This window comes from Phalacrocorax aristotelis, chromosome 9, assembly GCF_949628215.1.
Source record: "Phalacrocorax aristotelis chromosome 9, bGulAri2.1, whole genome shotgun sequence".
Classification (NCBI taxonomy): Eukaryota; Metazoa; Chordata; class Aves; order Suliformes; family Phalacrocoracidae; genus Phalacrocorax; species Phalacrocorax aristotelis.
In genome coordinates this window covers 8,107,383-8,124,141 of record NC_134284.1, presented here as the reverse complement: position 1 = coordinate 8,124,141, position 16,759 = coordinate 8,107,383, and the positions used below count along the sequence as shown (strand labels likewise).

Below are 16,759 nucleotides of genomic sequence, written 5' to 3'. Positions count from 1 at the left end.
CTCTAGGAATTAGAGGTGCATACCACCCTCCTCTTTCAACTCCTGCTCTCTAAACGAGCCAGCGGAGCTGTCACCAAACATGTTCCCCACAAACCTCCATTAGGAAGAACGTGATTTTAAGTACATATTTCAACAATGATGCCATGCAATACCTTTGTTCATATGAGTTATCTGATCTTAATTATTCATCGGAACTATGAAATTCATTCTCATTTTAATAAAGAACCTGGATTCCTTTTTCTTCTCAGTATTATAAATGAATACATTCATTAACAAAAGGCTGTCCATTACAGCAACATCTGAATGGCTCATTTACATTTCAACTCTCTTATTTAATGCTTGTTGCACCCTGATTTTTTTTGTTTTTAAATGCATGGGTATGAACTCCCAGCTCTTTAAGTGTTGTTTATACATGTTACGCTTTATGGACAAATTACATACAGATGTGTGCAAATTACATACAGACGGCAGTTAGCAGAACTTAAATTAGCCTATTTTTTGCAGACATGAGGAAGATAATCCATATTTACTGTTCAAATTATGTTCAGTTTGTAAATCTGTTGATTTACAAACAGATATTGGGTATTTTCAGTAACCTGAAACAACCAGCCTATGAAGTATAACCATCAACCAAATGGTACATCAGTAAGAAATGCAAGTGTTGATTGTTTTGCATGTCTTTGTACAGGAATATGTGTCCTATCTACAGGACAGTATATATTTGTATCCTATGTACAGAAAAAAATACTTTCCTTTTTTGTTTAAGTACAATTACTCTTACTATGGGTATCACGTTTGTCTGTTCTAGTATTTATTAGACAGTCAGTCCTTTTCATGCATGGCTGAAATACAAACCACAAAATGAGAAATTAAGAGTTACATCAATGTGTTATTCATGGCAAATGAAGATGAACAGCAGACAACATTCAACTAAAGGATGACTCTTTTCCTAATCTAAATGCTAAGAAATTTTTAAACAAGTTTCTAACACTTAACGGAGATCTTTGCAAACAGGTTAACCTTCAATGTCATCTTTGTTTAAGTTCAAGTGAATTTCTGCAGTACTTGTAACTCACGTACTATCTTGTTCTACAACCTAGGAACTGCACAGTTAGAAAAAAAATTAATTCAAAGTCTAGTGTTGGGGCTGAGAGAAGAGCTCAAGGTGCTCCACAAGGCTCTGATCAATTTGTGTGGTTTATAACTACTGTTTCATCTTTTGTTTATAAAACGCCTATACAAGCATTTGAGAAAATGGGACAGAGATCTGATTTTGAAGCCTTCTAAATATTAGCATCCTCTACAGAGCATATGACTATGCCCACAGAGCACTGTACAGGCTCACCTATACTTCTAGCCAGCATATGATCCCTTCCACCTCAGCTTACACCACCTCTTAAGAAAGCAAAGAGCCCCAGAACAGCACTGCACTATTACAAAGATATTATTTCAAAGCTGTCTACTCGACTTGCACCTCATTTAAAGCTCTGTACCCACCTCGATTCTCAATGGCTGCAATGGGACTTGACAGAGGTGAAGGGCCACGTCAGTGGGACTCAATTACAAGGTAATGACACCAGTGCCCAAATATTCCTTAGAACATACAGCAAGATGTGCCAAGCAAACAATTTAAAAGAAAAGTCTTACCTGCTGCTGTCGATTTTCCAACTCCCCCTTTTCCAGAAGCCAAGACCACCACCTGCTTAACTCCTTCTATGGGCTTCTGTTTCGGCAGCCCGCGTGACAGGAGCCGGGCGCGTTTGTCCCGTAGAGCCTCATCCCCAGAGCTTGAGGACTAAGAAAAACGGAAGGCAAGCGAATGCACCAACCTGCAGCTTTCACAGAGAAAGCTGACGGGAAAGAACCCACCCGCGTGCGGAGACATCTTCGCTGTCAGTCCAAAAAAAGGCTTTGCACAGGGGCTCTCCCAAAGGGAGCCTGCTTCCCAAGCACGCAGGCTGGCAGGAACGGGGCCTACTTTAAAATAACCCCCGTGGGCATTTTGTTTAGACACACAGTTAGATATGACCAATCTTAACACTTCAACAAAAAAAAAAAAGAATGAGGGTTTGTATTAAAATAAACAAAAACACCGATTAAAAAGTTGGAAACTTTAAAAAAATAGGCCAGACCTAGTGGTCTTCTACGTTACAGTTGCTTCAAGCGCAACAAATACAGGTAGTAGCAAAGGAAGAGAAGCCCTAGGTGCCGGGGCAGCGCCGCCAGGTTTCCAGAGGGCCGTCCCTCCCCGAGCCCCGTCAGGGGTGGCCGGGCAAGCGCCGCTTTGCTGTTGTTTCGGAACACGCGGCGCCCGGCGGCTTTCCCGCACCCTGCGGGCCTCCGCGGCAGGACGGACGGAGCACCGGGCAGGAGCCCGCGCCTCTGCGGGCAGCGTCCCGCTCGCTACCCAACGTTACCGCCACAGCCGCTGAGCGACCGCTGGCTGCTTCCGCAGAATTGACTCAGGTCCAGGCAATGAACCCAGCAGAATCTCGCCCTCCTCCGATCGTCCGGCCCCTGACCCCAGGCCACCCAGCGCCGCTAACTCCCTGCAGCCACCGTACGTTCCCCGCCACGGCCCGCCGGGGCGCCCGAGCGGGTCCGGGCCACGACGGACCTCCTGCTTCCCACCCCCCGCAGCCCCCTCCAGCACACTGCCAGCCCGACCCTCCGCGGCCGGCGGGGACGGCCGTCCCGCTCCCCTCCCTCCTCGGGGCGCACGGCCGAGAGCTCACGCTTCACTCACCGCGGAACCAGCAAACGAAGCCCTCCCGCCGGCGGCGGGGAGGCGGACGGCGCGCAGCGCCCAGCGCCAGGCGGCAGCCCCCATGCCCGCCGCCCGGCCTCTCCCGCCCCGCCCCGCCCCGCGCGCCATGAGATGGCGCCGTCTCGCCGCGCCTCAGCCCACCCCCTTCGCCGCGCCGGGCTTCTCCCAGCTCAGCCGCAGCTACAGTCCCGGTACAGACCGGGCGACCGCAGCCCCGGCGGTGGGGCTGGGCAGGCCCAGCAGGCCCCGGGGAGAGTGGCGAGCTTCTTGAAGGCGGAGGATTTTACGCCGAGAGTAGTGCTGCTGCTGCGGAGCTCGGCGGGGCGGAGGCAGGCCTTTCCGGCTGCAGCGTGGAAAAGCAGCTCCCTGCCGCGGTCTGTGAGAAAACGGGGCCCAGGGGCAAACACCGGTGGCCATATGCATTGCCCGTTGGGCTGGGGCTAGTCCTCACAGCGTTGTCCTTGTCCCCGTTAAATATCCATCTGGTGTTCTCCGCGGCGCCTTCTGAATGCTCATCTTGGACGGCAAAATGGCAGGCCCAGAGCTTGGGCCCTCCGCAAATGTAATAAATATATTCTGTTTCATCGTTTCAGTCGTTAATTAAAAGAACAAAGACATTTGTATCCAGGACAGATGCCACTTGGTATTTTGTTTAATAATACTAATACCGAAGCACTGATAGTATCTCTGGCTGTAGCTTTGGTTTTCCAGCCGATTTACACCCGCTCTGTAGAAGTTTCATGAAAATCATGTTTCTGTTCCTTATGCTGTGTGAGATTTATTAAAAGCTTTAAGATATACATCATCTATTGCTTCTCTCCCACCTGCAAGGCTTGTAACCACGTTGCGGAAGGAAATTAGACCAGTTGGACATGATTTGCTTTTGACAATTCCATGAATAGTCCTTATTCATCTAAGTGGTATTACAGAAGTAATTCAGATCTTGGCAGTTTCGGGCCATGAGTTTTCAAAGATAAAAAACTGAATAGTGCCGTTTGTTGGTATCTGTTGCAATATGTAATGCATTGGAGGATTTTACACCAGTTTAGAGCGTTATAATAAACATTTCCTCTCTTTTGCAGTGAGCAGAATTTTCACCACTGTGTTAAATGTTAGTTTTTGACTTCTATTATTAAAAATGCATTTTCCTAAAACCCACCATTTTCAAAGGCTTATTCCAGTGCTCGGCTACCACACAAAAATTGCAATGATAAAAATTAATTTTTTGCTGTCTTTTAAGTGATTCTCATTCAACCTCTCATTTTTGTTGTACCCACATGAGCATATTTTGTATAGCTAGCACAGACACCTGGAGAGGTCGAATAGTTTCCCAATAATTTACCCTACTGCCAAACCAAAATGGAAAAGAATACCGAAAACCAATAGGCCACTTCATTTTCAAACTGTAATATAGATCTGCCTCAAGGGCCTTTTTTTCACTGCCTCAGGAAACCACGTTACCTTTTGCCTGGCAAGAAATTTGCAAAATTGGTTTTCCTACCTTGAGCAGTTGGAGGCAGTGTTAGAGTGCAAAATACTATGCATCGCACAGAAAGGAAATCAGTACTGCAGGGTCACTGGTAGGCACACAGTTTAGGTATCTACCACTTCAAAGTCTATACAAAGAAAAGAAAATGACAAAAAAGTTCCATCATCTACTCTTTGGTTCTGTGAATAGCTCTAATGCTGACTGGAACAACCCTCACAAATATTTTTGTGGGTTTGGTTTTTTGTAAAGTTGATCTAGCACCAAATAAAATTGATTTTTAAAGAAGTAAGCTGAAGGAGTTTTCCAAACTCTCACCTAAGAAGGAACAATGCTCAATATTTTAGTTTTAATAATTTCTCTTAGCACTGGCTTGTTAGTAGTAGGGGAGCTAATACGGCAGTAGGTTGTATTGAACATGAAAAGTAGAATTTGGCCATTAGAAAGGGACTAAATTTGCTCAGCAATAATGCAGACATTTTAAAAATACTTTGATTGTTAAGAGTAGAATACATTGATTAAAGTTCAGTTGAGTAGTATTCCGCCATCTCCGCTAAGTGTGAAGGCAGTTTTATGGATTATACACTTCTCATAATTGCTTTTGGCTTCCTCTTTAAATTTTAACATTTGAAACTCTTGGTCTAAGTTCTTTGCCCGATATGTCATTGCAGTCACATACAGTGCTAAAATATGAGTCTAGGAAAATGCAACCAAAAATTAACAAATATTTTACTGCTAGACTTGAGTCTTTATGGGAACTATGGGCAATCTCTGCATCTTTCAGAAAATTCCACTCTGGACTTTTTAATAGTTCAACAAAATGAAAACCACAATATTTAATTTTAATGCAAATTGATAACATTTTCTTTAAGTAAGTTTAAGAAAACGTTTCAGAGACTTTAAATTGCTATTCAGCCTGAACACTAACATGATAAAAATATAATTGATTTTTGTCTGAAATTAGATTGTCTTGTGTTTAAATGTATTCTTTTTCCACCCAAAATCACTTAAGGGTATCCAGGTATAGCTAGGAGACGTTTGTTGCCAAATGACTCCAAATTTTAAAAATGAATTAACGTTTGAAAAACTACTTCGTGGATAATTAGGTTGACTTGAGTGCAATAGGAAGTAAGCAGCTAAAAAAAAGAGTATTATCAAGACTGTAAGCTTTCAAGGCTGATGGAGCCCTGTGTTTCCGTTCTCATTTCTGGGTGTCTGCATAGTGTACTGTATTAATAATATAGTAAGTTAAGGACATGCTGCAAACTCTTACTCATATGAGGCATCCATTTTAGTCACAATTTAAACTATAAAATATATTAAAGAAAAGCTAAAGAAATTATCTTCAGAACGAAGAGGTCATTTTAGCTTCATGACCAGGCCCATAATCTTTGGCCGCAGAGGTATACCATAGCATACCAGGGCAAGTGTGTGTGGCACTGGGGTCACCGATTCTAGTTTTTTTCCCTGGCTGGTCAGCCAGCCTTGACACATTTAAGATATGTAAGGTTGAAATGCTGAGTTTTATCTTTTTTGTCCACATAGTGATAATTACTTTGTTCATGAAGAAAAGAAGTCTAAGATGTTAAGTTTTAGGCCAGTTATCAAAGCTCATGTGATGGGCAATGAGGCTGATGTTGTATGATTAAGAAATATAGATTAATACATTAAATTATGGATAATCTTCTACATATATATCTAAAAAAGAGTTATGGAAGTTGTAGCACTTCTGGAGAAGCCAGGAAAACTCACTATGAGTTGCCTTTTAAAAGTTAGAGACTGCTTCCAGCTGAGCCTCAGACTTCTGGAGAGCAAGGAGGACACCTGGGGTCATGACATTCCCTTTTTCCCATGCTGTTTTAAACTGGAGAAGTTGTTCCCAAGTTTTTTTAAAGTTAAGCCTAGTTTTAAAAAAACAGTAATCTTCTGTGACTTCTTGTGCTCCTACCTCCTACCCTGCTGGTGCAGGGACCCTTGCTGCTCTGCTCTGCCCTCATTTCTGAGCCTTGGGCTTGTCAGTATTCTCTCTTGGCTCAGCCCGTGCTCTGTGTCTCAGGATGGCTGCCTCATCCTCCCTTTGGTAGCTCTGAGACCAAGCTAGAGCTGCTTTCATCGCTCTTGCAGACTATAATTCTCCTGCAGGGCTGACAAACTAGATCAGGCTGCAAAATGAACCAAGCCAAAACGCCTGCCATTGTGAGTTCTTTGCTTTACCTTTGCTATGCTGCTCTTGCAAGTTAAAGCAACTTCCTGGTTGCTTTACATTAAGCAAGTACATTAAGTAAGTACATTAAGTAAGCTGAGACACACGATCTGGTCCCACAGGCCAGCATTGGCTTGGCAGAGCTCATGCACCTGGGTCAGTGTCATACCTGGGGGTAACAGGCTCCAGCCGTATTAGTAAGGCACACCTCAAAAACATGTAAGCAGGGAATTTCAGGTGTGAGAGGAGAAAACAACTGCAGCTGTGTACGAAGGAAGTCTCACACTATTGCCTCTCTGTCATTCATTAGATTTTCACATCTTACATCTTTTTCCTGCTAGGCTTAAATACCAAGGACAGCATCACTGATATCGAGGCAGTTATGCCCATTTGTTGCAAAGTAAATTTGGCCCGAGATATTTTAACAGATCTGATTTCAAATATCGATACAAAACAGGAGAGGTTTACCTGAGTTTTCATATGAAATACTACCTTGTTTATGAAGCACACTTTGTTCATGATATATGGCAATAGTTCAAGCTGCAACATATTAACAAGCACAATGAAAACACATAAGAAGCAGTAATAATATATTAACTTTTTATCATGTGTGTTAATATTTGTAATGAATATAAGACCACAAAAGTACCTTCATCCTATGTGAATGTTTTAACAAACCTTTAACTGAGAAAGAAATTGTCTCCTTTCGTTCTGTTTCACTAAATGAGAAAGAAGGTCTGGCAGAATTCAGCCCAATTTAGTTTATGTATTGCTTCTGTGTGGACATTTTAATCAGTGCAGTCCTTCACAGTCAAGAAGAGATGAAAACCTTATTTAAATTATCACTAGATTCTTCTGAATTCAATCAAGTTCTTCAGGTTAATATTGCTTACTATAGTAACAGTCACATCACAATGAAGATGCAGCTGATATTACAGCCATTTTTCCAGCCTTATCCAAGTGGTGTAGAAAATGAAGAGATTTATTTTGTTGAATATGACCTTCAGTAACAAAGCCCCATATTTTTTTTCTTAGGGAATTAACTCCAATTAACAAGATTTCCATACTTGAAGAAAAGATAAAAACAAAGGTTTTGATTCTTTTTTAAAGTATTCCTAATCTTTGCCATATATTTTACAAACATTGAAGGAAGACTGGCATTTTCCTTCTTTCTTCTTTTCTTTCTTTTTTTTTTTTCAGTAATGGAGATAAATTGCAATGATAAGAGACCCAGGGACAGAAAGAGCCCTATTGTATTAGACATTGTACAAATCCATAATAAAAAAGATGGTCACTGCCCTAAAAGCTTCAGTAAACCATTTGACACCACTGGTCTGAGTCATAATGGCATTCAGTCGCTATTCCAGTTTCTGAAATAATTTTAATTCTGCTTCTCATTTGTTTTTCTCAGTTATGAGCTTATGCTTTACAGGAAGCATTTTTGTTAACATCAGAACCTTGAGCCCAAATGAGTTCTGTATAGCAAATTAATCTTATTTGACCAATGAGGCTGACTGAGATATTGCATCAACTTTTAGTGGGTTTGGTGTTTAGTAATAATTTTAAAAATCTGGTTCATGTTCCAAACCAGTTCAGTTTTGCTCCTGAATGGCCGTTCAATGCTTACCTCATAATTCCCAGTACACTAGCAGTGCAAGTTATTTCAGAAGGGCACCAATGCACTTTGGGTCTATATGGGCCACTTACACAACTATACCAGCAGCAACCTGCTCCAGAGTGTTTCAGTGTGCAAGGACCAATCTCAGCTGAAAATAAATGCGATCCACGAGCAGTTCTTCTGTCTGCACATGGTGTCTGAAGCCCCATCATGTACAACTGTGAGGCACTCCACCACTGTGGAGCCAGAGCAGCTGATTCTTGGAATGTAAACCTCTGGTCAATCCTCAGCTGTGAAAGAAAGTAGCTCTTCTTCAGGGTTTTACATTGAGCCAAAGGCAGATCCAGGAATGTAACTGGGAGTTCCTGGTTTCTGATCTCTTATGCTGAAGGGTTACTATTACTGATTTATCGCCCAAAAAAAGAGACACACAGTGCCTCAGATTTTTAATTATGTTAATGTCCTCTAATGTCAAACAGCAGGCTGCTTTAGGCAGAATAGAGCCAACTGATGTTGGCTTGTTTACGACTTGCCTATTTTCTCCTCTATAGGAGGCTTAGACCAAGGAAAGAACAGCCTAAAGCAGAGCACCTTTGAAGGCTGACTTTTACAAGCAGCTCAGGAAGTTCCTCTCAATTCAGAGAATCTACCTTTGCTTTCTTTTCCATCCCAGCTCCCTGGGCATGAAGAGAAGAGCAACTGGGTTCACAGTTCCCTACAACAAAGTAGGTAGGTTTCTCATTGTAATTGGTTCAGAGGAAGGTAGTTTTCTAGTGAATTCTTCTTGAAAGCTCTTGGCCTATGGATCTTGAAACTAAGGTCTAAAAAACAAGTCTATCAGAGAGATAAATATAATTTGCATTATTCTAATTACTGCCACTAAAGGACTCCACTGTACCTTTTAAAATACCAATTTAATCAAACTTTGATGTGAGGAAATATAATGGTATTACAGGAAATAGAGGGACTATTGATAGAAAACACAAAATTGTTTTGACACTTAGTGATTGTTGAATTCAGCACTTGGCTTATAAACTCACACTTAGGATTTACGAAAGTTGTTAGAGAGTGGAGGTTTGCGAAGCCGGGTGGTGTCATCCAACCCACCTCTTGACAATGGGCTCTGACCCATCTTAACCACTGAACCAGAATTTTTTTATTAGTGAGTGAGCCCTGGCCAAAAGCATGTCAGGAGCCATTAAAAGTAATAGTTGCAGTGTCCAAGAATATTTCCTGCAATTGATTAACTTCCTAGTCCAGATGTAGCCTAAAGGTTCACCTGAAGGTGAGCTGAGTCATTCTCTAAGCTCCAGACTGCATTAGTTAGATCTGGGTTTTCTATAACAGGAGCTAAACCCGCTCATATTTGTGCTGGAATTTTAAACTGTGCACACCAAAATGAAAGGGTTTTTTAATCTGGATGTGGCCCTCACTCAAGACTGTCACTATGAAGACACAATTATTTTTTGTCCTATGGGCAACAGAGTATCCAGGGAAAGATTAAATATCTGTAATTAATATCAAAATATCCCAAGTTACAGAGTAATTGTTTTACCCAGTTATTCATAAAACTGTAAGCCTCCAGCAGTTCCAAGAATTATCTGTGAAATAAAGAGCTCTTTAAGAAAAAGTTATACCAAATATCATTCTTCTATTCTGTTAGAACATCAAATAGTGAAGGTAAAGTGTTTTACTTCCACTCTGTAGCAGCTATTTAGCATCTATTGTAAAAGAAAAACTGTGACCCTTTGGCAGCTTTAAAAAAAACCACAATCAAAGATTATATGAAAAACTTCCTTTTCATCATTGCAGTGCTTCTGAGGTATCAAATAGTAAGGTAATAATATCACCCCAAAAGAGTTCAGAAACATGCATTTAAAAAATCTGTGCTTTAAGAAAGTGTGAAAATTAAATATTAAAAGAAGCTCTTTGAAACACGTTAAGCCACACTGGAAGTCATAGCAGGAAGCCACATTATTTCTTGACGCATGGTCTATTATCTTATTTGACTCCATGAATATTCATTAGAATTTACAATCTTCTATTATTTAGCTCACTGCATTACACATCTGCTTTTTTCCCCACAAGATCTGAGGGAAAACAAGATCACCTTCTCTTTATGTTGGTTAAAATCATTAAAGGATTACATACACACTATTATATTCACTGAAACAAGCCATCAGGAACTAAAGGCTGATGGTAAATGGAAGTCCTACAGTTGCCATTTCTTCTAAGGGGAACAAGTTCCCAAAATATAGTTTTAAGAAAAGCCCATAGATCAACATCACTGTACCTGTATATGATGCTGTACTATGGCAAAGCAAGAAACCCATTTGTGTTGTAATGCAATGTTCTTACATCGAAGGGAATAAAATGCCAAAATCTGTCACTCCTGCTTCTCTCATTGAGCTCTGGCAATCTTGTTGAACTATACAGCAAAAGAGGTTAACAGCCTCCAACAACTCATAAATGATAGACCACGCACAGAATTAGTGCCTCCTCAAACTTATCCAGTTTTATGATGATGTAAATAGCACTTGGGATGATTGACTTCAGAGGTTTGCTATTCAGAGAATTTCCTAATAACGTATCGTTTGTACCCATGCTTTCCTGACTAAGGATCAGTATGCCTGAGGGGACAAACATGATAGGAGCTGTGGCTCAAGGAGAAAGCTTTTGGCCTGAAGCTGTGCTAAGAGGTTTTTTTTTTTTGAAAGTCATCCATATAAATGCAAAAAAACCAACATGCAGCCTAATTATACCTGCACACTGAACAGTAACTGGAGGCAAGGAGTCCTCCAGGTACATAGAGAATAATAAATGATGTTTCATACTGTTGTTAAAGGAGCAGAAAGAGCCACATCTCAGTCCATGTACATTTTAAATAATAACACAAGGCTTTATGCCAATACTCTGATAATTTTACATATGGCATCTATTGAAAACACAGAAACTCAAGTTCTGGCTCCTAGAAGATACTGAGGCATTTTTTGTCTATAACAAAGTCCTCACATTACCATCAAAGTTTCTCACTGAGAATGAAAAGAATGAAACAAAACCACGCCTCTGTAGTACTAATTGCCATTGCAAAAGTGTTTATGGGGCGAAGTGATGCAGCAATACCTGTGGAAGAGAACAGATTTTAATTCCTTCACTTGGCAGGGACAGAGGACAGTATCCAGCATAACAGGGACCAATAATACAGAGGCTGTGGAGCACAGCACAAACACTTGGTGGAATCACCTTGGGTCTGCACCAAACCAATCCTGAATGTAGGACATAAAGAACATAGGACTTGTCCTCCACAGTGCCTTGTCTAAATACCTCCTCCATCAGGCGGGACCCAGTCTGCAACACCCATCTCAATCAGTCAGGCATGGGTTAGCTGAGCGGTTTGAAGCAAAGCAGAAACGTCCCCTACCACACTACGGTGCCAGTGCCAGGCTCTGCACAGATGCGTGGTCAGCAGCTGCAGATGGAGCACAAGAGGCTGAAGCTGAGTTTCTCTGATCAAAGCTGGCCTGAGTGGGTATACCAAGCTTGCTCCAGAATGGCAAACAGCCTGTACAGCTGCAGGCTCTCATTCAGCACTCTTACTCCTCCCTGATTGCTCAAGGCCCTGTGACCGTAAGGTTAGCCTTTTATAGCTAGGTGGGTGCTTTTTCCCCTCACTGCTGCTTCAGTTACTGTCCTACATTCCAAGCTGTTTCTGTGTGCTCCTGCTGTGTAGAATTCAGATCCCAAACCCAGGAGACTGGGGAAGCAAGTACAAAGATACTGGAATAAGCCTGCAGGGATCAGCCTGGATCTGACAGTACCATTCCTAAACCAGAGCAGAAAACTGCTGACCTTTGAGGGACTCCTGGAGTCAGTTTGGTGGCTCTGTACAACCTCCCTCTGAATTCCAGATCTGAGTGTGTTGTGTTGAAACTCAAGGTTGGCTCTACACAGGAAAGGTTCAGGACAGTAGCTCGTTCTGTGGAAAAAAGAAAAATTGTATTGCTTCTAACCAGTACAAGGTGTTACAATGAGACCCTATGGTAGGCTACTCCCACTGCTCTGTTCATTTCATTTGAGCAGGACACAGAAGTCCTTTTAATTTTAACATCTGTCAATCACACAAGACAACAGTTTGGTGCCAGAGACACCCAAGCAGGGAAAAAATACAGTCTTTAAATGTCACAGGCAAATGAACATGACTGACACCTGTAGAGAAAGAAACTTTGATTAATAGTGTTCTTATTTCCTTTAGACAGTCATGGTAAGCAAGCAGATTGTGTCTTTGTCTGGCTACCTTTTTTCCAATAGAGTCAGATTTCTGCTTCTCACTTAGAAAAGCTGTAATTGTACCTGACACAGCCTTCACACCAAATCTGTTATTTTGTTCAGAAATTTAATTAACTTTTGATTACTCTAACACATTTCAGTGTCTGTTTTGTAATTGTGTGAAGGACTAAACAAAACACTAATCTTTTTTTAATAGTGTATTTAATTTTTGCTGTGTACTTTAAACACGCATAAAATCAACTGCTCAAATCACAGGATTGCTCTTCCACAAAAGAAATACCAGCCTTCACTGGAAACAATTCTGACATTCGTGGGGGTAGTAAATTGGCTTTGATGGAAGAGTTAAAGAGGTACCAACTCTGAAGTTACAAAACTGGGGCTGAAGGAGTCATGACCTTCCTCCGAGCTACGGTGCAAACTGGAAAGATAAAAATCACAGTGCCATCTCTTCCTCTCAGTCATCTCCTCCAGAATTCTGCAGTGCTTCCTTTGAAGGCTAGGCAGATCTGGGGTCTGTTTGGAAAGCAAAGGTGGTAATAGTCTTCACACACACCCCTTCTCTGGAAGAACTATTTCCAATAGCTTTACACAGGCATTGTGCAATACTTGCGGTCTTTGAGTGACAGGACTGCTATTCCATCTCATTTCTGCTGCTTAACTTGCACTAGGGAAATGCTTTATGCCCTCTCTCCACTTCCCTTATTTAAAGATCTCTGGAGGAAGGAAGGTGGTTGGGAGGCAGGCATACACCTGACCTTCATGTCTGGACAGCGCTTTGGATAAGAGAAAAGTCAGTACTAAATGCAATCACCGTGATGTGTCTACTACTGTCCTAGATCAGCTGAGATGAAGTTAATTTTCTTCCTAGTAGCTGGTATAGTGCTGTGTTTTGGATTTATGATGAGAATAATGTTACCACACTGATGTTCTAGTTGTTGCTACATAGCGCTTACACCAGTCAAGGACTTCTTAGCTCCCCATGCTCTGCCAGGTGCACAAGGAGCTGTGAGGGGTCACAGCCAGGACAGCTGACCCAAACTGGCCAAAGGGATATTCCATACCATATGGCATCACGGTCAGAATATAAGCTGGGGGAGTCGGCCAGGGGGACCTCTGCTCAGAAACTGGCTGGGGCATTGGTCAGCAGGTGGTGAGCAACCGCATTGTGCAGCACTTGTTTCATATATTCTTTTACCTTTATTATTATTTTCTCTTCCTTTTCTGCCCTATTAAACTGTCTTTATCACAACTGACAAATTTTACGCACCCCCACCATTCTTTTCACTATCCCACTAGTGGGGGCAGGTAAGCAAACAGCTGTGTGATGTTTCACTGCCTGCTGGGTTAAACCGCAACAGCTACTTTGACAATAAAATGAGCCTAACACCACCACCTAATACTCTCTGCACCCACATTGCTGTTCAGCAATATCTCCTCTCTTCCAGCTCATCAGCATTTCAGCTAGCAATTCCGATGCTGTAGAAAGAAGAAAGCTTAACTGGGCCTTGAACTAGACTGAGAAACAGGCTACAGAAAAAAAAAAAGGAATCACCAGACATAAAGAGCCAGAGAGGTCATCACAGATAGCATGAACAGGCTAAGTAGCACAAAAACAGAAGCAAAAATAAGTGAACTAGGAGCAAAAGAAAAAGGGATCACCCAACAGAAAGCAAAGGACTTGACTCAGTTTGGGATGTAAGATTGTAACCATTGCTTCAAAACCAAAACATGCTGCTGTTCTGAGCTGTCCTTTTGGCAGTTTTAACATCTTAGACTAAAGATACATAACATCTTTTTTTTCTTTCTTTGAGGATTTGATCTGTTGTTTCAGCATGGCTAAATTAAAGATGTATTTTATTTAAACATTAATCCCAGTTTACAAAGTATTTTGTGGATTTTTTTTTCTCTCATGATAGAAATTTGCAATTCATTGCTGGAAATTCTACTTTCTGGGCAACCTCTGATAATGAGAATCTTTTAACAGCAACCTCTCCTAACTGGCACAGCAGGATCCATCAGTTCTGTCTCACCCTTCACAGCAGGAGGGACACCCATCCGTGATTCTTTACTAAATGTTTCTAAGTGATTTAACTAAGTACTCTTTCTTTCATTATTGTGCCCTGCTACTTCTGCTACTTGTATTTTTTTTTTAAATCTCTGTGTGGGAAGAGAGAGTTCCCCACTGGACAATGGAGGAAGTAAAACACTTAAATCTAAATCTTCTTTTGACACTCTGCAGCCTTTCAGCTATGCCTGTCACACAGGAGGTAGTTCTACCAAGATCCAACCCTTACCAGCAACCTAAGTTTACCTTTGCTATCCAAATGCCACCACAGCTTTCTGTAGTTTCTCTTCAAAACAGATGACACTGCCTAGGGGGCACTCTGATGATGTGGTAGCTGCTTGACAGACCTTTGATCGTGGTTTCAGACACCACAGAGAAACACCTGAAATGCATCCTGTCCCTTCAAAGTTTCAGTCAACTACTGCCCCTGCCAAACTGTATGCAATGCCAAACTTCGAATCATTTTGGTACTAAAATATCTCTAGCATTTCATCCTCTGATAAATGGGAGAAAGCCAAGTACCCACAGAGGCAGAGCTCCCAACACCCACCCCCTCTTCACAAAAGGATTCATTACATTAAATGTACATGAAATATGCATGACCATTCACACAAAGGGTAAGGAAAAAACACAAGTCCACTGGAATTTGTGACAATTGGTTCATACTGCCATCTGCCCTTCTGAAGGAGAACTGATGTGAAAGTAGTCAGAAATGTCTGTATGGATGGATGATATGTATATCCATATGTATTGATATATTCTTTAGAAGTCAGGAGGTTTGTTTCTATACGAAAACCACCATCAAATCCAAACTCTCATCTAAAACTTAACCAACAAATTTACTCTCATTCTGTGGCATACAGAGAGACCCTTAACCTACCTATGGCCCAATAAGATCCAACAAATGCAAGATGCAATACAATACTACAAAATTAACTTGACTTCCCAAGGAAAATATGACATAATTACACCAAGAATCCATAAATAAACAGTGGTGTCATACTAATTTTGCTGTACACTGTTTCATAGGCATTTGTGTTGAAACTTGTACAAATAAACTTTCTCCATCAAATCCTGGCAAAAATAATGGTAGTGCAAAGAACAATCAATATCCTTGTATATTAATATCCTTTTATAATCTGCTTACATAACTTGCTCAGACTGTAGTATAATCGATTTTTCCTTAGCAATCAATTTATATTGATAACATATATATGGAAAAACCCTCACTTTAAATGGATTTCTACCTCATTAAACTCCTAATGAGTCTGGGGATACAGCTTTAGAGTAAATGAACAGAAGGTATTTTAAATAAAGTTAGCCGGGTTTAAATGAGAATAGCTCATACTTAACAATACCCTACAGCTAGCAAAAGTGAGCTCGTTTATTCACTACCCACCTAGCGCAATTTCCTCATCTTTAGAGGTTTGATTTACAAAGAGCAACCTCACTGAACACTCACACAGGAGAGTGTTCTTTTGAAGTAACTGACAGAAGCTGAATATATCCCAATCTGTAACAAGGTTGCCCCTTGCTGTGCAACAGATAGCTTCAGCAATCTTACTCTGAGGCCAGGTATTAAAATTTGGCTTCTTACCCATGCTGCTGTGTATTACATCTTTTTTGTTGTTCTTTTCAACATGGTTGCAAAAATAAAATCTTCAGTCTTAAAATGAATTCCAAGAGAGGCTGAATTCTGCATCACTCTATCCTGACTTTGCTGCCAATGTTCAAAACCTGAACCTGTATCTGTCAGAATTCACAGATGGGAAGAAGGCACAACTCTAATTTAGCAGCTGTTCAAGGAATATTAGGGCATGTAGCCAAAAACCTGAGAGATAACAAGATAAACAGTTTCGATACTTTAACTTTTCCCATTAGGTATAGAAGCTCATTTCAGAACTATGCACTTTTTTCAGATCATGTTTTTGACCCCTAGCTATACAGATCCCTTTTAACTACATTCTTCTCTGTTCCAAGGCAATATTGTTGAAGGGAAATCCTCCAACTGGATATGTTTGCCTCAGCCACCTGAAAGACAAACATTAGTTCTTTTAAAGCAACAAACAATATTCAGATTAATAATTCTTTCATTTCCATGCTGAAACTACACAGCATGCTATTCTTACCCCAAGCATGCGACATTTCCCCCACCAGATTTTTATTTTCTCGTCAGAAAAAGAAACAAAAACCTGCTCCTTGCTAGCTATGGGACACCCCAAAGTTAAGCTGTAAAAATACTTTGCTTACTCGGTTCTAGAGCTTGTACCCTCCTTAGGGGTCACTGGCAGATCACAAGCCCTGTTTTACCTGCAAAAGGTGTGCGGAACTTG

General features: G+C 41.2%; 1 protein-coding gene across 12 annotated transcripts in view; it reads right to left on the bottom strand.

Annotated features, from left to right (window-relative positions):
* The window catches only part of NUBPL (NUBP iron-sulfur cluster assembly factor, mitochondrial), an 88,147-nt gene extending 85,059 nt beyond the window's left edge, over positions 1-3,088 (bottom strand). For 3 of the 12 annotated variants that reach the window (XM_075103310.1, XM_075103312.1, XM_075103311.1), the window contains exons 1-2: positions 2,747-2,890; positions 1,648-1,795 (exon numbers count right to left, since the gene is read on the bottom strand). In XM_075103310.1, the coding sequence (XP_074959411.1) occupies positions 1,648-1,795; positions 2,747-2,875 (277 nt within the window). In that variant the 5' untranslated portion in view covers positions 2,876-2,890. Of the gene's footprint in view, positions 1-1,647; positions 1,796-2,417; positions 2,584-2,746; positions 2,891-2,966 lie in introns of those variants that run through there. The other 9 variants (XM_075103320.1, XM_075103318.1, XM_075103324.1 and 6 more) reach the window with 6 other exon arrangements.
* Between the last annotated feature and the right edge of the window lie 13,671 nt (positions 3,089-16,759).